Below are 15,956 nucleotides of genomic sequence, written 5' to 3' on the forward strand. Positions count from 1 at the left end.
CCAAATAGAATCAAATTGGCAAAGCAATTACAATAAAAGTTCTATCTTGAGAATTTCGCTTCAAACTTCTCATGCTTCATAAAAGCGTCGAAAGAAAGATGTTAAATGCACACTACTGTGAGAAGTCTACCCTTTAATATTGAAATCAACATTTCGCAAGTTGAATAAAGATTTTTTCAGATAGACCTGACGGATATACCACTAAAATAAATAATACTATATAGCAATATACATAATGGACTTAACTAAAAATTTTAATAGTATTGTTCTTCATTTGAAATATCCACTAACTGTTCTATTAATAATGAAGATTTAATTTTGTAGTTTCAGTTTTTTTGTCAACTAGTGAATGATTAATGAATTAGAATTTGTGAAAATTTGAAATATTGATATTTAAACATCATTCAACGAATGAACTAACTGATTTGACACGCAGTTTCTATGAAAATATTGTAAAATTAATTATAAGCCGTTGGGTTAGGTAGGTAGGTCTAGGTAAGAAAAAATAGAAGATCTAGAAGTATACATATTTATTTCTAATATTCATATATACAATATCTATTTCTACATAACTTATAATTTCATATGATCACACTGGGTTTAAATAACCTCAAAAATACATGCACGATATCAAATAGGTAACAACAAAATATGATAATAGTACCATTGAAAAATATTGAAATTAACCAATTTACAAAATTAAATAATATACCCTGAGAAATATACGAAATACGAATGTGAAATATATTTGTGAAACATTACTTGTTCTAGTCAACATTGCGTGATTGTGATTCAGGACATGTATTTCAGGTTGAAAAATTTTAACAAAAATAGGTAACAATAATATTAAATAAAACAAATATCCTTATTCAATATAAATGGCACTCTACAATGCAATGGAAATCAAAGGATCCTATCCCTAGTTATGAACGAATATAGAATATTATTTTTTAACGATTTTTTATCTGACAATATGTTTATTAATATCAGTGTACCAACTAAATGGACCATGATATTTTGTTGGCAACAAATATAACTAGTGTTTCACCACGACAAGAAAACTCGATGATTTACTAATTTCATATCTTAAAATCAGAATCAAAGACTGAACAATGATTTGTTTTTATTTCTTGATGAGATATTTTTTGTTACTGTCCAGAATTCTCAACAGTTTTTGATTCGTACAAGCATAGTGATGGTTGTGCTTTCCGCCTGTGCCGGTATTCTTAACTCTCACAAGCGAGCGATCACCAGAGGGAGAGATTTGCTTGGCAGCGTTAAAAAATTTTTAGATTCTCAAGTGCTCCTCCGCTCGCAAATTTGTAACACGAGCGACTAGTTACGGCAACACCGATATATTAGAGTATTTTATGAAAATAGTTCTGTACTTTCTAACCTAAAACCATTTTTTAATAGTAGCATTTTATGAGCTCTCAAAAATAACAACATGAGGGCAGTCAATTGATACAATTATCCCAGGTATATTATATTTTAAGAACCTGAATCATTCCAAATTTATATCTCACTGATAATAGGGAGATACCCAAAGAGTCAAAACCAAATATAAAACAAATCAGTTCTTACTACTGTAGTGTTTACTGGTTCTTATTGCGTCAAAACAAAAGAGTCTTTGTATAACCGAAATATTTGTTTTATTGGTCATCACTGAGTTATATTCAGAGGGTCTCTTAAAACAAGTCATTGGAGTTATGCAACAATTTCTTTTGGTTCTCCTAGTTCTTTCAGCAGTCCAATAGACAGAATATCATCCATTACTACAATCTCTTATATATGACTACAATTATAAATGATTTATATACAATTATGATTTTTAAAGCACTGTTGAAATGAAAATGATAAGTTAGAATTGTCTATTTACATGCGAATTCGAGTGAAATAAAGCACTCCTCCTACTGCGAGGGAGGGCATGAGACTCGAGACAACAATGAATTTTGATCAACTCGCATTCAACGACATCGATATCGATCCAAGCGAGGACCTGGGAATACCGGCTCTGGAGTCCTGTGATCGGCAGTGTACCTAAGCTATTTGTGTTCTTAGGATTTTGTTTCGTTAAACGTTGATTGATTTCTATTTGACTCTCATTAAGAAAATACAATCTTTCAAATACTGAGACTGAATAGAAATCGTGAAAAACTTATGACAATCTATAAAACTATGTTGGTGTAATGTGATATCGTAAAGAGACGAAAGTCGTGGCAAAACAACACTACCGAATAGTTTAAACTGTCAGTTCTTTTTAGAGGATATACCAAAAAAATAGATAAATTGTTGCACATAGGTCGAGGATTGAAAATTAATCGATTGAATTCACATGTCTATACAAAAAGTTACATTTCTTGATAAGTATATTTTAAAAATCGGTTTTTCCAATATTACTTGAATTGGATAACCACGAAATCCGTAGAACGCTTAAATATTTTAGGAGATTATTGAAGGAAACCCTGGGCAATAGCTGTTGTGATGTAGTTCTCATTATGGTTTGCAGAATGGAAGCGCGGTAGCTTCATCTTCTTCTTAAAGTTCCATCTTCAGACGAAGGTTGGCGACCATCATGACTGTATGTATTTTATTCACAGCTGCTCTAAAAAGTTGGTTTCATGTGCAGTTGAACCATTCTCTTAAGTTTCGCAGCCATGATATTTTTCGTCGTCTTATACCTCTCTTTCCCTCTATCTTTCCCTGTATAATCAATCTCTGTCAATAACATTCGTGGTATTCTTCTCACTATCCACATTTCAAAGGCTTCATTATTGCTTTGCTTAGAGTAGCTGCCTCTATTCGGTACAGAAGGATAGAGTATATGTAACATTTTATCTATCTCTTTATTCAAGTTTTTAAATCGAAAGAAATTTTTCATTTTATCAAATGCACTGCGAGCAGTTTCGATTCTTACTTTTATCTCTTCATTGCTGTTATTTCTCGGATTAATCCAAGTCCCTAGATATTTGTATTTCTGTACTTTTTCAATCTGGTTATCAATAACAACTAGATCAATTGGAAATAATCGATTTCGTTAATCATATGTCGTTAACTGAAAAAGCTATGTACCTAGAAATGTCATCACTACAACGCACATAAAATGTGGGTTGCTAAAAATTATAAAACAAAAAGCTAATAATCACCAAATTGCTTTTGAAATCAATATGGAGCCGAAGCACATCTCAGTGGAAAAGTTATCTTCTGGGGTTTAATGAAAGAGCATGTTTTTCTGTCAATATAGTGGAAAAATAACAACTGAGGTATTGCATTATTTTCCTTTCACCCTATAGGTTGTAGGGGTGTTAATTTTAGTATTTAGCTAATTTCTTATATAAAGTGTGCAATCATTTATACTTTGCGTAAAATTTTTCGCTTCGACCTATGACCTTCCCTTCTTTAAGATTTTTCCTATAGTGTTATCTTTTGTTACTCGTGGTCTTCCCATTTTTCCTTTTTCCTGTTATTTTACTTTACTACCAAATTTTCTTAACAAGCACAGTATTATCCATCTTTTGTTGGTGGCCACACAATACTAGTTGTTCCATTTCCATGCATTCTTTTAAATGTTCTCTTGTATGCAAGTTTCTGAGTTTATCATTTCTATTCTAAGGTATTTAGTCTCTGCTGTACTAATTTTACACTTATTTTTCTCTGTCGATAGCCAAGAATAACATACGTATGTGAAAACTGACCTAAAAATTACTTTGAACACTATCATTATTTGTTCTGTGGAGATTTCTCCTTTTTATAAGCTCCTTGCTTAATACATACTATAGCCTATTCTATTGTTCAATTCTGTAGAAATAAAAATTCATTATTGTGTATGAATACTACACATTTATGTTATGATGGATAGAGCCTAGGGGAAGTTGAATGTCCGAGAATTTTTTCCATTGTTCATAATTAGATTGCATTAAATTAAATTTTTTTGAACTCCATTTCTGCACTTTTTTCTTAATTATAAAATCAAATGCTCATATAGTAGTTTTTGAAACTTCTCAAAGCTTTATTGTCAAAATGTCAAATTATGATTTTCGGAATCTGTCACAGGTTTATTTATACAGATATAAAATTAAAAATTTGCTACTATAATTCAAAGTTTTTCTATAACTTGCAATTTTCTCAGAAAAATTACTCCAACATCTATTTATTTTAACAATTCAGGAACGGTAAATGGTATTCGAGGACATTACATTTTGTCATTAAAAATTTTTTAATCCGCATCTCCATAAAAACTAGAATAGTGAAGGAAGACAAACAATGATAGATTAAACCAAAAGTGTTACAATATAAATTTAATTGTAATGCATAGAAAAGTTTGCAGATTGTTACGGATAAAAAACCACCCTAAATATTTTATGAGGTGTACAGATTTCTTGATTTAACACGAGAAAGATTATGAATCCTTTTTTATTATCAAATATTGGGAAAATCGATTCTCTTTTGTACCTTTCAATGGCTGTAACTTTTCATGTACATATTTGTATTAAGATGGACAAGCGGGTAATTTGTCACCCCAGAATATGTAGTCAAATATGTGATATACCTTTTTGATATACCCTATAAATATTGTCACTCATAAAATTAAATTAAAAAAAGTCTTATTAAAAACATTGTTATATTGGGGCTTCATAGCTAGTTTTTTTAACTAAACTTTATCAAACGAATAAATATTGAAACCTAAATATCAATATAACATTATTCAAATACTGGAATGAATAAATACATGACAATATAAATGGAAAGGAAACTCACCAAATCTTAATCGCGTTTAGCTTTAGGTGTACAGAATAGGTTTTATTCTTTATTCAACCATAAGATGTATCCTTCGATCTCCAATGTTTCTCAACATATTTTCATTTATATAAAAATAACACTCATTACAGAAAAAACACATAATACATCAGATTTATTGATAACAAAAATACCGAATTCTTGAATTATTCTGTAGTTATGAATCTACTTAATAAATTTACATCCTGCTACTGAATTTCCAACAGTTGGTTCGAATTATTTTATGATCTCAAATAATTGAAAAAAGCACTTCTGTAGATTGACTCCAAATTGAAATAAAATAAAGTCTTTCTCTGCTGAGCATTTTCCAATTGTATCGTGATTAAATTATTAGAGTTCTTCAACCTTAAGTTTTTAAAAAATTTTGCGCTAACTATTGAATGGTTCGTAGAATAAGAGAAGTCATAACAGACCAAGAGTATCTCTAATATGAAGCAAGTAAATATAAGTGCTGGTCCCTTTGGTCCACCTCTTACCAACTTTCAATAAAAAATCGGCTATTTTTGTTTTTCAATATAGTCTCCATTAAGGTTAATCCGCAATCCTAATCGATGTTCTATCATCTCTTATGCAATAAAATAACATAGAAATAGAAGGTTGGAGGATTAAAACGGTGAACAAGCAAATTTAAATACCTTGAAAGAAAAATAGAGACAATGAAGATCCAAAGAATGCTAAGAGAATTATAAACGCTTCAAATACATATTATAGTATAGACAATTGCTTGTTTAATAAAAAAATAAGTCTCAAGAAATACAATACTAAATGTTTATTAAGCAATTTTTAGATCAATATTGGCTATGAAACATGGATTCTTATTAATAGAAAAAAGTGCATAATAAGCTACAGAGTTGAATTATCTTAGGCATGTGAAAGGTACTACAAAAAAGGATGGGTTAATATATAACAAAATATGACAAGATCTCGAGAGATAGTTGAGTTGGTGAGAGAGTACGGAAAGCTAAAATAGACTAACAAAAGGAAGATTTAAAGCTACATGGAACAAAGTAATTGATACAATACTTGAGAAAAGAAGTACAGCATCGGAAGAAGTAAGAAGAACAGCAGTGAATAAAAAATAATGGTGTGCTAAATGTAAACTAAGACGTATATCACTATATTTGACAGCTGGTAACCACTGGAAAAGAAATCTGTGGAATATGGAGAATTTTGAACTATTTTGAAGCCTGCCTGAGTTTTGGCGGGTATTACTATCTCAGACATGTGACTGGGAGCCTTATCATAGGAAACACATCTGCCCAAATCCCCGTTGATTTTATTTTATCGCTTAACTTTATTTTGGGGTTAAAGTGATATAATAAGACCTGTAACGATGACCCACTCTTAGAGGTAATCTTCTAAAGTTACAACAGCATTCCAAAATAGGCATATCTTTCCTGCTGAAGGTTGTATTTTCAACGGTGAAGATTGATTCGTAGTAATATTGAAAAAGTATGTTCTGTCCTATCAATACTTTTTTAATAGATGACTGTCAATATCTTTACGATTTTGTTTGTGTGCATTTTATAACACTCATGGTTCCCAAACAATTTTTTCGTGTTCAGTACGACAGTAAGCAAGTAAATACTGTACAACATAGGATAATAAACCACCATAATATTGCAACACGACTTCATGAAATGCTGTGATTGAAATATAGTAGCAAAAGCTATTCACACGAATAAGACTTTTCTAGAGATTGAAAGGAAAAATATCCATTTCTCGAGTTCAATACAATAAGAAAAGAAGTAGTCAATAATGTGGACATGGAGAAGTACATTTTAGAAAAGAAGCAGTTGTAATTATGAAAAGCATAAAGGATTGAATTTGAGAAGCTAGATAAAAAAAAGGAATCCAATTACAAATTACATGATCAATCAGAATTAAGAATAGTTTTTTATAATAGAAGTATTGAAACAAGACAATGTTAATGTTCAGCAGTATCCATTGAATCAGTTATATGGTCGAAATATGTTTAAAAGAGATGATGTATTATGCAGTCTTTAGAGTTCAATAAAATATATTATATAGAACACAATTTTAAGATAAAAATAATTCGAACAAACTTAATTATTCTTTGTGACACAATTATTGATGATTCATGTTATTAGATCGAATAATTTTTCATATTGTCAGTGAGTTATTTATAAATTAATTATTAATTAGATTTTGCATAATAGGAATAATTAATTGTTTTTATATTGTGATAGAATTATGCCGATTCAATCAAGGACAAATGCAAAATTATTGATTTCTCTAATTTATCCGTCTCCAGTTGAAATATTACGGTATCAAACCAAAGCGTTTTTAATTTCATTGTCATGTGGATACCACAGTGTTATGTGAAAGTTTGGAATAGCATTTATAACCTTAAAAAAATTTACTATACCACTCCCTCTTTTTTCTATTACGTTTATGATTATAGAGTCAGAAATTATTTTAAAAACAAAAAAGTTACAAATAATGTAACATATATAGAAAATTTCATCCACTTTCTACCCTTGGTTTCTAGGCGGGGGTATACAAATCCTAATATATTTGATTCTGAATGAAAAAGGAAACTTGAGCAGTGAGTGCATCAAATTTTATTGATAGATTTACATTTAACATTCATCGAAAGTCATGTTTTAGATTAAACTGAAGCATAAAATGAGTTTAATCCTAAGCAATGCTTCGGCAGTGAAATAATCAGGCTTTCAGTTTTTACATTTCTGTGTATAAGTAAAACAAAGCGACTTTCTATAAAGAACACTATTGTGGAGGAAAATTAAGAGGGAAAAATAAGTCAAAACAAAACAAGAATAATAAGTTTGAAAAGCAATGTCAATGGGAAAGTTGAAAATTAGTATGAATTTATAGAAATAGAAAATGTTTATTACCTCGGCATTGTGATCAATAATAGAGGAGATAGGTGTACTAATTCATACAAATACAACTAACAGTAAATTATTAGAAAGTTGATCAAGTAAAATTGAGAAGAACGGAAAGAAAGCAATAACTGAAGAGCTCAGAGACGAAGATGTTGTAAAAAATCTATAACATACAATATAATGCTATAATGATCCTGGTGGTAGAAAAAGAAGCGGCAAAGCAGAGTAGAAGTTAGAAACTGACCGAAAAAGTCAGGAAATAGGAGGTTGTGGCGGGAAATAAACGAATAGGTATAGATGGTGACTGATCCATCCCAACAAAAGGATCTAGAGAGCGCGTTTGCGACGCAACACCATAAGGGTCGCTAAGCCAACAATATTATTATTATTAATGTCAATTGTGAACTTTATTTAACACTAAATATTATTTGACTTGGTACTGTCGGTGAAATATTCCACAAATTTGGAGAATATATAGTGAACGCTTTGCTCGGCTAAATACTTGACATAAAGATGTCTGTACAGGAAGATCTACATATCAATGATTTTATTGGCTGATAATCATGCTACATTGCTAGAGAACCAAATGAAAATTTTTATACAAATAGAAATACCAATCATATTACTTATATTTTGTCCAAAAGCATTTGGAAGATGGCTTTGGTAAAATTATAGAATTTGTGTGTGAATTATGACTATCCATCCATCTTATCAAATGAAAATAATTTAACAGGCATTTTAATCGTTTCTCAAATCAGGAAAACCTACAGTGGGTATAGGTTGTTAATGAACAGCGTCCACGCTAAGTGAATGTACGGACAATTATCATAAACAACAGTTATTATTAACAAGAGAGTAGGTTTACACATAACGGCTACTTGAAATATTTAAGATTTTTGCTCCACCTACAATTATAGTGAAGTAGTAACTGAAATCCTCAACGAAACATTATGGTCTCAACAGGACGACTCTTTCTAAAATTTTGATAAAATTTTACATAGTAATATCCCGATGAAATATTAGATTAGACATTCTGCTACATAATGGCCAATAATTTCCCCAGACTTATGGCTATTAGATGCATTTCTTTTGGGATATCTTAAAGAGTTTTTAAAATAGGACGGCTAATATTGCAAATATAAAGAACAGGAGTAGAGTGGAATCAAATAACATACCGGCCGAGACTTTTTGGATTTATATACCATCGCCTTTATTATTATCATCAAAAACTCTAAAGAAGTATTTCTAACATTTCTTCGTGTTAGAGGAAGTTTTTCTCTTTTCCCTATAACTACATATTATATAGACAAAATTCCGCCAAATATCACACATTCACGATCGGGTTGTAGCGAAATCAAATGATACAGACCGCGAAAGACAGTATTGAGATGATTTTAATTGATCTTTTAATATGACACACTTTAATGCTCAATTTGAAGAAGTTGAACCAATTATATATTTGATTTTTATTGGAAACATAGTAAATAAATGACCATTTGACAAACCTCTTATCCCCATTAAATAGTAAATATCTTTTAATATTTAATTTAATTGTAGTATATTGATAGTACCTACGTATCGAAAATAGCACTAAATAATATCTATTTTATTTTAAAACAAATTTCGAATTCTTAAGTTCATTGAGCAAATTCCAAATTGAGTATAGACTATTAAGTAAATATATCTTTTCATGCAATATTTTTTAACATTATAAAATGAAAGATGTTTATTCGAATTTCATTATAATATATAATCACAGTTAAATATTGCCCAATTATGCAAAATTCCTTTAATGTCTACACATTGAGCTTTCTACTCACTTTTAGAGAGCAGTGAGTCCGTAATCAGATTTTATAACAGGCTGCGGCGTACCGGGAACGCCACATCCCGGTGATGACGGGAGAGGTGTGAGCGAGGATCCTAACGAGCCAATATGCATACTGGGATCGTTGTGTAACATGCCATGGTGTAGGGCGGGATGTCCGTGAGAAATCTGATGTTGACCAGTCAGAGACATATCCAGCATGTTTTCACCAAGGCCGTCTAAATCCCTGGAATTCGAAGAGATATGATATGCAATGTCAATAAAATTTTTTAACGTTTTCCAACAATTAGAATATTTTCATTGAATATAATTTGGAAAAATCACTATAAACAAACAAGAATTTTTAAAAATGTTGCTTTACATGGGAGTATATACATAATATGAACACAATATCAAACTAAACATTCAATAATTCATATAGTCAAGTCAATCTGGATTGTATTTTTAAATTGGTAAAACAGTGTCTGTATTTTTTAGCATTAGTATACTATTTTTTTAACCCAACCTCTTTAATAGAAATATCTGTTTCAAGTTTCAAGACAAAATTTCTAAGAAAGGCAGTTAGACATAAACTCATTTAGATAAGTTAATTCAAAAATGTATGGAAAGTTTTGCTTTGATGAAAATATTGGCCAACATAAATTGAAGATTTATTGAATTGATACTAATATACGAGGCATACTTTTTAAGTAAGTACCGTTTTGGAATTAAAAAAAGAAGTGCAAAGATATCGCAATAATTTTATTTTTACATGAAAGCCTGTACCTTAATCTACTTTTCTACATAATTTTCGTGAATATTGAGGTACTTGTCATAACGTGGCACCAGTTTTTGAATACCCTCCTCATAAAATTCTGCCGCCTGACTTGTTAACCACTGTATCACAACTGTTTTTACTTCGTTATCGTCTTAAAGACGCGCTGACCGCCCAGGTGTTTCTTCAAGTGCAGGAACAAATGGTAGTCGCTGGGCCCTAGATCAGGGCTTTAGGGAGGATGATTTAGAGTTTCCCATTGAAAAGATTTGATGAGATCTTTTGTCCGATTAGCCACATGTGGACTGGCATTGTCATGCAGCAAAACGATACCCTTACTCAGCTTGCCACGTCTTTTGTTCTGGATTGCACGACGCAGATCGTTCAATGTCTCACAATAAGACGTTGCATTAATTGACTGATTACGAGGCCGAAACTCCACTAGCAATACTCCTTTTCTGTCCCAAAAAACTGTGCACATGATTTTCCGGGCAGAAATTGTTTGCTTAAACTTCACTTTTTTGGGTTATGATGAATGTCGCCATTTCATGGATTGTTGTTTCTTTTTCTTCACAGAACTCACGATGAGTATCATTCGGTTTTACGCCTTTAGCACTAAGAAATCGTATAACAGCCTGTACTTGACAATCGGTAAAACTCACGATTGTCGGAGGCATCTTAAACACTCAGAAAATAACGTACACAGTCGCAGATGTTCTAAAGTTCCAATTTCACGGCTCTATCCTTGGTGAGAGGGATCAGCAACGCCAGCGGTAGTGAAGCTAAGAAGATTCCTACGTAACATCTGTTCCTACATTTGGCGGTTACAAACGGGGTCTGATCCAGAGTAGGTGGCCGATACACAAACCCAGATTTGGCATAAAAGAAGGCAAAGGAAAACCGCCATTATTATTATTTCCAATACAATAACATGAGTACATTTAATGTAAAATATTCTGGAGGTATAAATATTTCTCCAATCGGATTTCCGGTGAGAACGGCTTTAAATGTATCAAGTGCAAATGTTGGACATCCTGGGCGTTGCTGAAACCTGGTGGCATAATATGGAAGAGTGCGAAAACGGAGTATTCTTCTACTCTGGCTATGACGATCCAAAATACAGGAAAGGTATGTTATAACAAAAGAACTACTGCTTGATTGAAACTCAAAGGTAAGCCAACCGATTTTAACATAATAAAGGTATACCGCCAACCTCGGATTCGTCTGAGCATGATATGGAAAAATTTCATGGTGAAATCCAAGAAATGCTGAAATTGACTGAAAAGCAAGAGTTCAACGGCGACTTTACCAAAGTGGGAAATGGTTGGTCTAAAGGAATAGTTGGACCTTATGGTCTCGGAAAAACGAATGAGATAGATGATCGTCTGTTTCAATTCTTCCAAGAAGAAAGTATCACAAATAGATGGTTTTGGCTTCACCCTCACTGCCTTTGATTTCATATTGCACAATGCAATACGAAATCAAATAAACTTCATCCTCATCAACCAAAGATTCAGCTCGATCATCAAGAGAGCCAGTAAATATCCTGGGGCAGATGTAGCTTCTGACCACATACTATTGATGGCCGTCAAGAAAATTTTTTTAGTCAAAGAAAACCAACCACACAGCGACGGGTGGCAATCAAAAAATTAAGGGATTCAGTCACAAAAGCAGAAATGTCAAATGAGATTAACTCACAAATTCAAACAATAACATCAAATAATAACAAAAACCTAACAGAATCTTGGCAAAAAATAGTGGACAGTGTAAAAAGTCCAATGCAAAATAAATTAGACTATAAAATAAAGAACAAAAAGCAAAAATGGATGGCTGATGGAATCTTATTGTTGATGGATGAACATCGAAAGTACAAGAACGAAGCAGATGACAACATGTACAAAGATATTCAAAGACTTATAAGATCAGATTAGAATAGCAAAATCAACATGACGATTTTAATCTGCACAAAAAGCTAAATAAGACAATAACAAACTGTTAGTCCTCGACAGCGAAGAGAAGATCAATGTTTGGGAAAAGTATAAAAAAAAAACTTTCTGAAGACGATAGCCCCCCAGTTGACACCATTACCTCTCTAACTGGCCCACCGATCACTAAAGGGAAGATTGAAAAACTATACGTGATTCAAAAGATAGTATCGAAAGCGGCTGGTCCAGAGTCCTTCAGAAATTCTCAAACTCCTCGATGAGAGAGGCATAACAGCACTGCATAAAGTATTTATCATCATATATGAAACAGATCACTAACCCAGACAATAGTTAGGCTCTACTTTTATCCCCTTGCCTAAGAAGACAAATGCAAGAGGATACGAAGACATTAGACTTATTAGCCTGATGAGCCATACCCTAAATATATTTCTGAAAATCATACACCAAATATTTTTCCTAAAATATGAAAGAGTCGTAAGCGACTTAAAATTTGGGTTTGGCAAGGGTTAGGCCCAAGAGAGGCAATAGTCGCAACACAAGTATTTGTCCAGAACTATTATGACCAGAAAAAGGACGTTTGCCTCTGTCTCATACATTTTGAAAAGGCAATCGATCGTGTACAGCACCATAAACTAATGAAGCTCCTTAAAAGGCTCGATATAGCTCTGAAAGACATCCGATGCATTGAAAATCTATATTGGAACCAAACAGCGCAAATAAAACTAGGCAACAATACCAAAAAAACAAAATCTATGATTATTTCAAGAAACATAAATATAAACGCCACCATAACATTTACCGCAAAGCCCTTAGATTGGACATCAGACAAAGAAATAAAATGTCGCATTGAATAAGCCCTGCAGACATTCTTAAGGTTTCAGAGAGTGCTTACTTGCCCCGATTTTGATCTTAACCTACGACTGAGGTTCGTGAAGTGCTACGTTTGGTCGGTGTTTCTCTACGGCATGGAAGACTGGAGATTGAAGACGACTTCGATTAACAAGTTGGAGGCTTTCGAGATGTGGCTGCGCCGCAGAATCATCAAGGTGCCTTGGACGGCTAGATTGGAAAACGCAGAAATTCTGAGACGCATCGGCAAACAAAATGAATGATTTGAATTAATTAAGAAGAGAAAAACGGCATACACATCATGCGAAACAACAAATATCAATTTTTGCAACTACTGACAGAAGGTAAAATTGAAGGAAAGATAGGGATCGGAAGGAAGAAAATATCTTGGCGGCGAACCATCAGGCAGTGGACAGGACTACACGATATAAAATCCTTAATTCACACCGCAAGAAATGGAGAAGCGATGTAAAATGTTATCGCGAACATCGATTATTGGAAATGCGTTGAAAGAAGAAAGAAGATCGAATAATTAAAGTTCACTCTACTAACTTTGAGCAAACATTTTTCTCTGAACGGCCAAACAGTTGCCCTGAATGGTAGACATTTTATAAGACAATATCGAAACATCGAACTTTATATTACACGCTGTTTCATGGCTCGAAATGAACTGAAACGGACAAAAGCGTTGGAACCATATATAATCCGACCCTGTGAGGGTGAAATAAGGGTAAAGTCTATTCTATTGCATCTCGTATATTAACTGGAGTTAGTCAAATTCTGAGATCGTAAAAAATACTAAACCCTTATTGCTAATTATATTAATTTGGTACTTTTCGATAAAATTTGTTGAATGAAGAATTGGATTAGTTAATGTATTTTCCTATAACTTGAGATTGACCGATTACACGTTGTTGATAAATTTGTTTCAAATACTTGAATCCGACATGTACTTTATCGTTTTTATCCATATAAAGACAAATATATTTAAAGCAAAAATAGAACTGCGACAATAAATCAGAGTGTACAGCTTTAGTGCGTTTTTTCTATTTAATGGACTTTTTACTTAGCTCGAAAAGTAAAGCATCTTTTATCGTTTAGCAGTGATGCACTGACCTGTTGTTGTTTTTCCGTTTATCATTGTTATTTCCCGGAGTGCTGTTTTGTGTTTTCCCTCGAACTTTACCCCCAGATTTAGCGCCAGACCCCGTCGTGGTTGTTGTCACCCCGGCAGGATTCGTTTTCCTCCTAACATTTTTTGTGTTCGGTAATTTGTTATCCTTTTTCCACTTCATTCGACGATTTTGGAACCAAATTTTGATTTGTCGTTCAGAAAGGACTAGCGTATGAGCGATTTCTATACGCCTTCGCCTCGTCAGGTATCGGTTGTAATGGAATTCTTTTTCTAATTCTAAGATTTGGTGGCGGGTGTAGGCGGTTCGTTGGCGTTTTGGTTCCATACCGGGTGCGAACGCTCCCGTTGCTGCAACAATACAAATATAAATTAGTTGATTAAATTCATATAGCTATTATTATGAATTTTTTGGTTATTAAGCATAATACCCAGCTATAAACAAATTCGTTGCTTGCCCGTAGAGTTTCAGTTTTCTATTACCTATTCCTATCCAATTAACGTATAAAATCACTACAATACATCTTTTGTCAAAATATATGAATATTTTTATATTAAGTCATGTATCACTTTATAAATATCTCTCTTGTATGCAAATAACAAAAAATCATAGTTTTTATAAAAATTTTCGAAATAACGCCTACAACAAGTGGACGTCTATAGTTTCTAGAGAAGACGTGTAACTAATACATAAACAAAAATTTATTTCCTCATGTTTTACAATGCAAACCGTTATATTTGATTGTCACGACCTCCCTAGTTGTGAGAACTATAGAAACGTTGTACGTAACGTCAAGTACCAATTTTAAGTTGAACTGTTGGGTTGAGCAAATATTATAATTAATTTATCTATTTGGTAGAAAAGTACGAGTATTTATTGCAGTAATATATATACTAAAAGGGCTTTATCTATAACTTTTGTGTCCCATAATACACAGCAAGTTCTTTATATACAAGGTTATCGGAAAACTTTTGGATCTTAAGATGTCAGTACTTATCTATATTATATATTCGAGCGTGCGTTTTGGGATATACAGTAAAGTTCAGTATAGTTTTTATGTAACAATCATGTAAGTGAATCGTAGCGAAAATTTTTCTGCAAATAAGGTATCGAAGTGTCATTAAATATTTATTTTAGAAGACAATTCGCCTATGTAAATGAAACAGGAGATATACACTACAGAGAAGCAGCATGACCGCAAAATTTTTGGGCAGACTTTTTCAAACTACGAAACCATCAATATCGACAAAAAAGTTTACCAAAACGCACTGGACAACCATTCTATTGAAGTTAAAGATATAGAAGAGGTTATCGGATTATCAATATAAAGCATTTGCCATAAAGTGACTGGAGTATTATCCATACGTAAGCTATCCGCATATTGGTTTGCGATTTAACTGTATCAGTTACATTCTTCACGTCAATTGGCAGGTTGCAAATACCGATACTTCTCTAATAAAGGCAAAGACGGTTTCATCGACCAGAAAACTGATTACGACCATTTCTTGGGAATCATGGTATTGAAAGATTTCAAATAGCCACTTTCGTCATATTCTAACAGGAACACTGCAACGCAGTTATGTGTGAATCAGAATTAGTTTGGTTCAGTAAACTATCATCTTAAAGATGAAGTCTTCACTGGTAGATCAAACTTTGAAAAAGCCGATTAAATGATTCAAGAAGTCGAAGTAGACCGATACGTTTAATGCTGCCACATCGCTATGAAAAGACCACAGAAAAATACAGAAAAATTTGAATCATTTACGTAAGATTGAAAATCAA

The 15,956-nt window shown here is 32.6% G+C and overlaps 1 protein-coding gene across 2 annotated transcripts in view; it reads right to left on the reverse strand.

Moving 5' to 3' along the window:
• Positions 1–521: 521 nt before the first annotated feature.
• LOC130896408 (homeobox protein Hox-C4a) overlaps positions 522–15,956 on the reverse strand; it is a 68,066-nt gene continuing 52,631 nt past the window's right edge. For both annotated transcript variants that reach the window (XM_057804465.1, XM_057804466.1), the window contains 2 exons: positions 14,158–14,524; positions 522–9,718 (listed from right to left, as the gene is read on the reverse strand). In XM_057804465.1, the coding sequence (XP_057660448.1) occupies positions 9,490–9,718; positions 14,158–14,524 (596 nt within the window). In that variant the 3' untranslated portion in view covers positions 522–9,489. The remainder of the gene's footprint in view (positions 9,719–14,157; positions 14,525–15,956) is intronic.

This window comes from Diorhabda carinulata, chromosome 7 (assembly GCF_026250575.1).
Source record: "Diorhabda carinulata isolate Delta chromosome 7, icDioCari1.1, whole genome shotgun sequence".
NCBI classification, from domain to species: Eukaryota; Metazoa; Arthropoda; class Insecta; order Coleoptera; family Chrysomelidae; genus Diorhabda; species Diorhabda carinulata.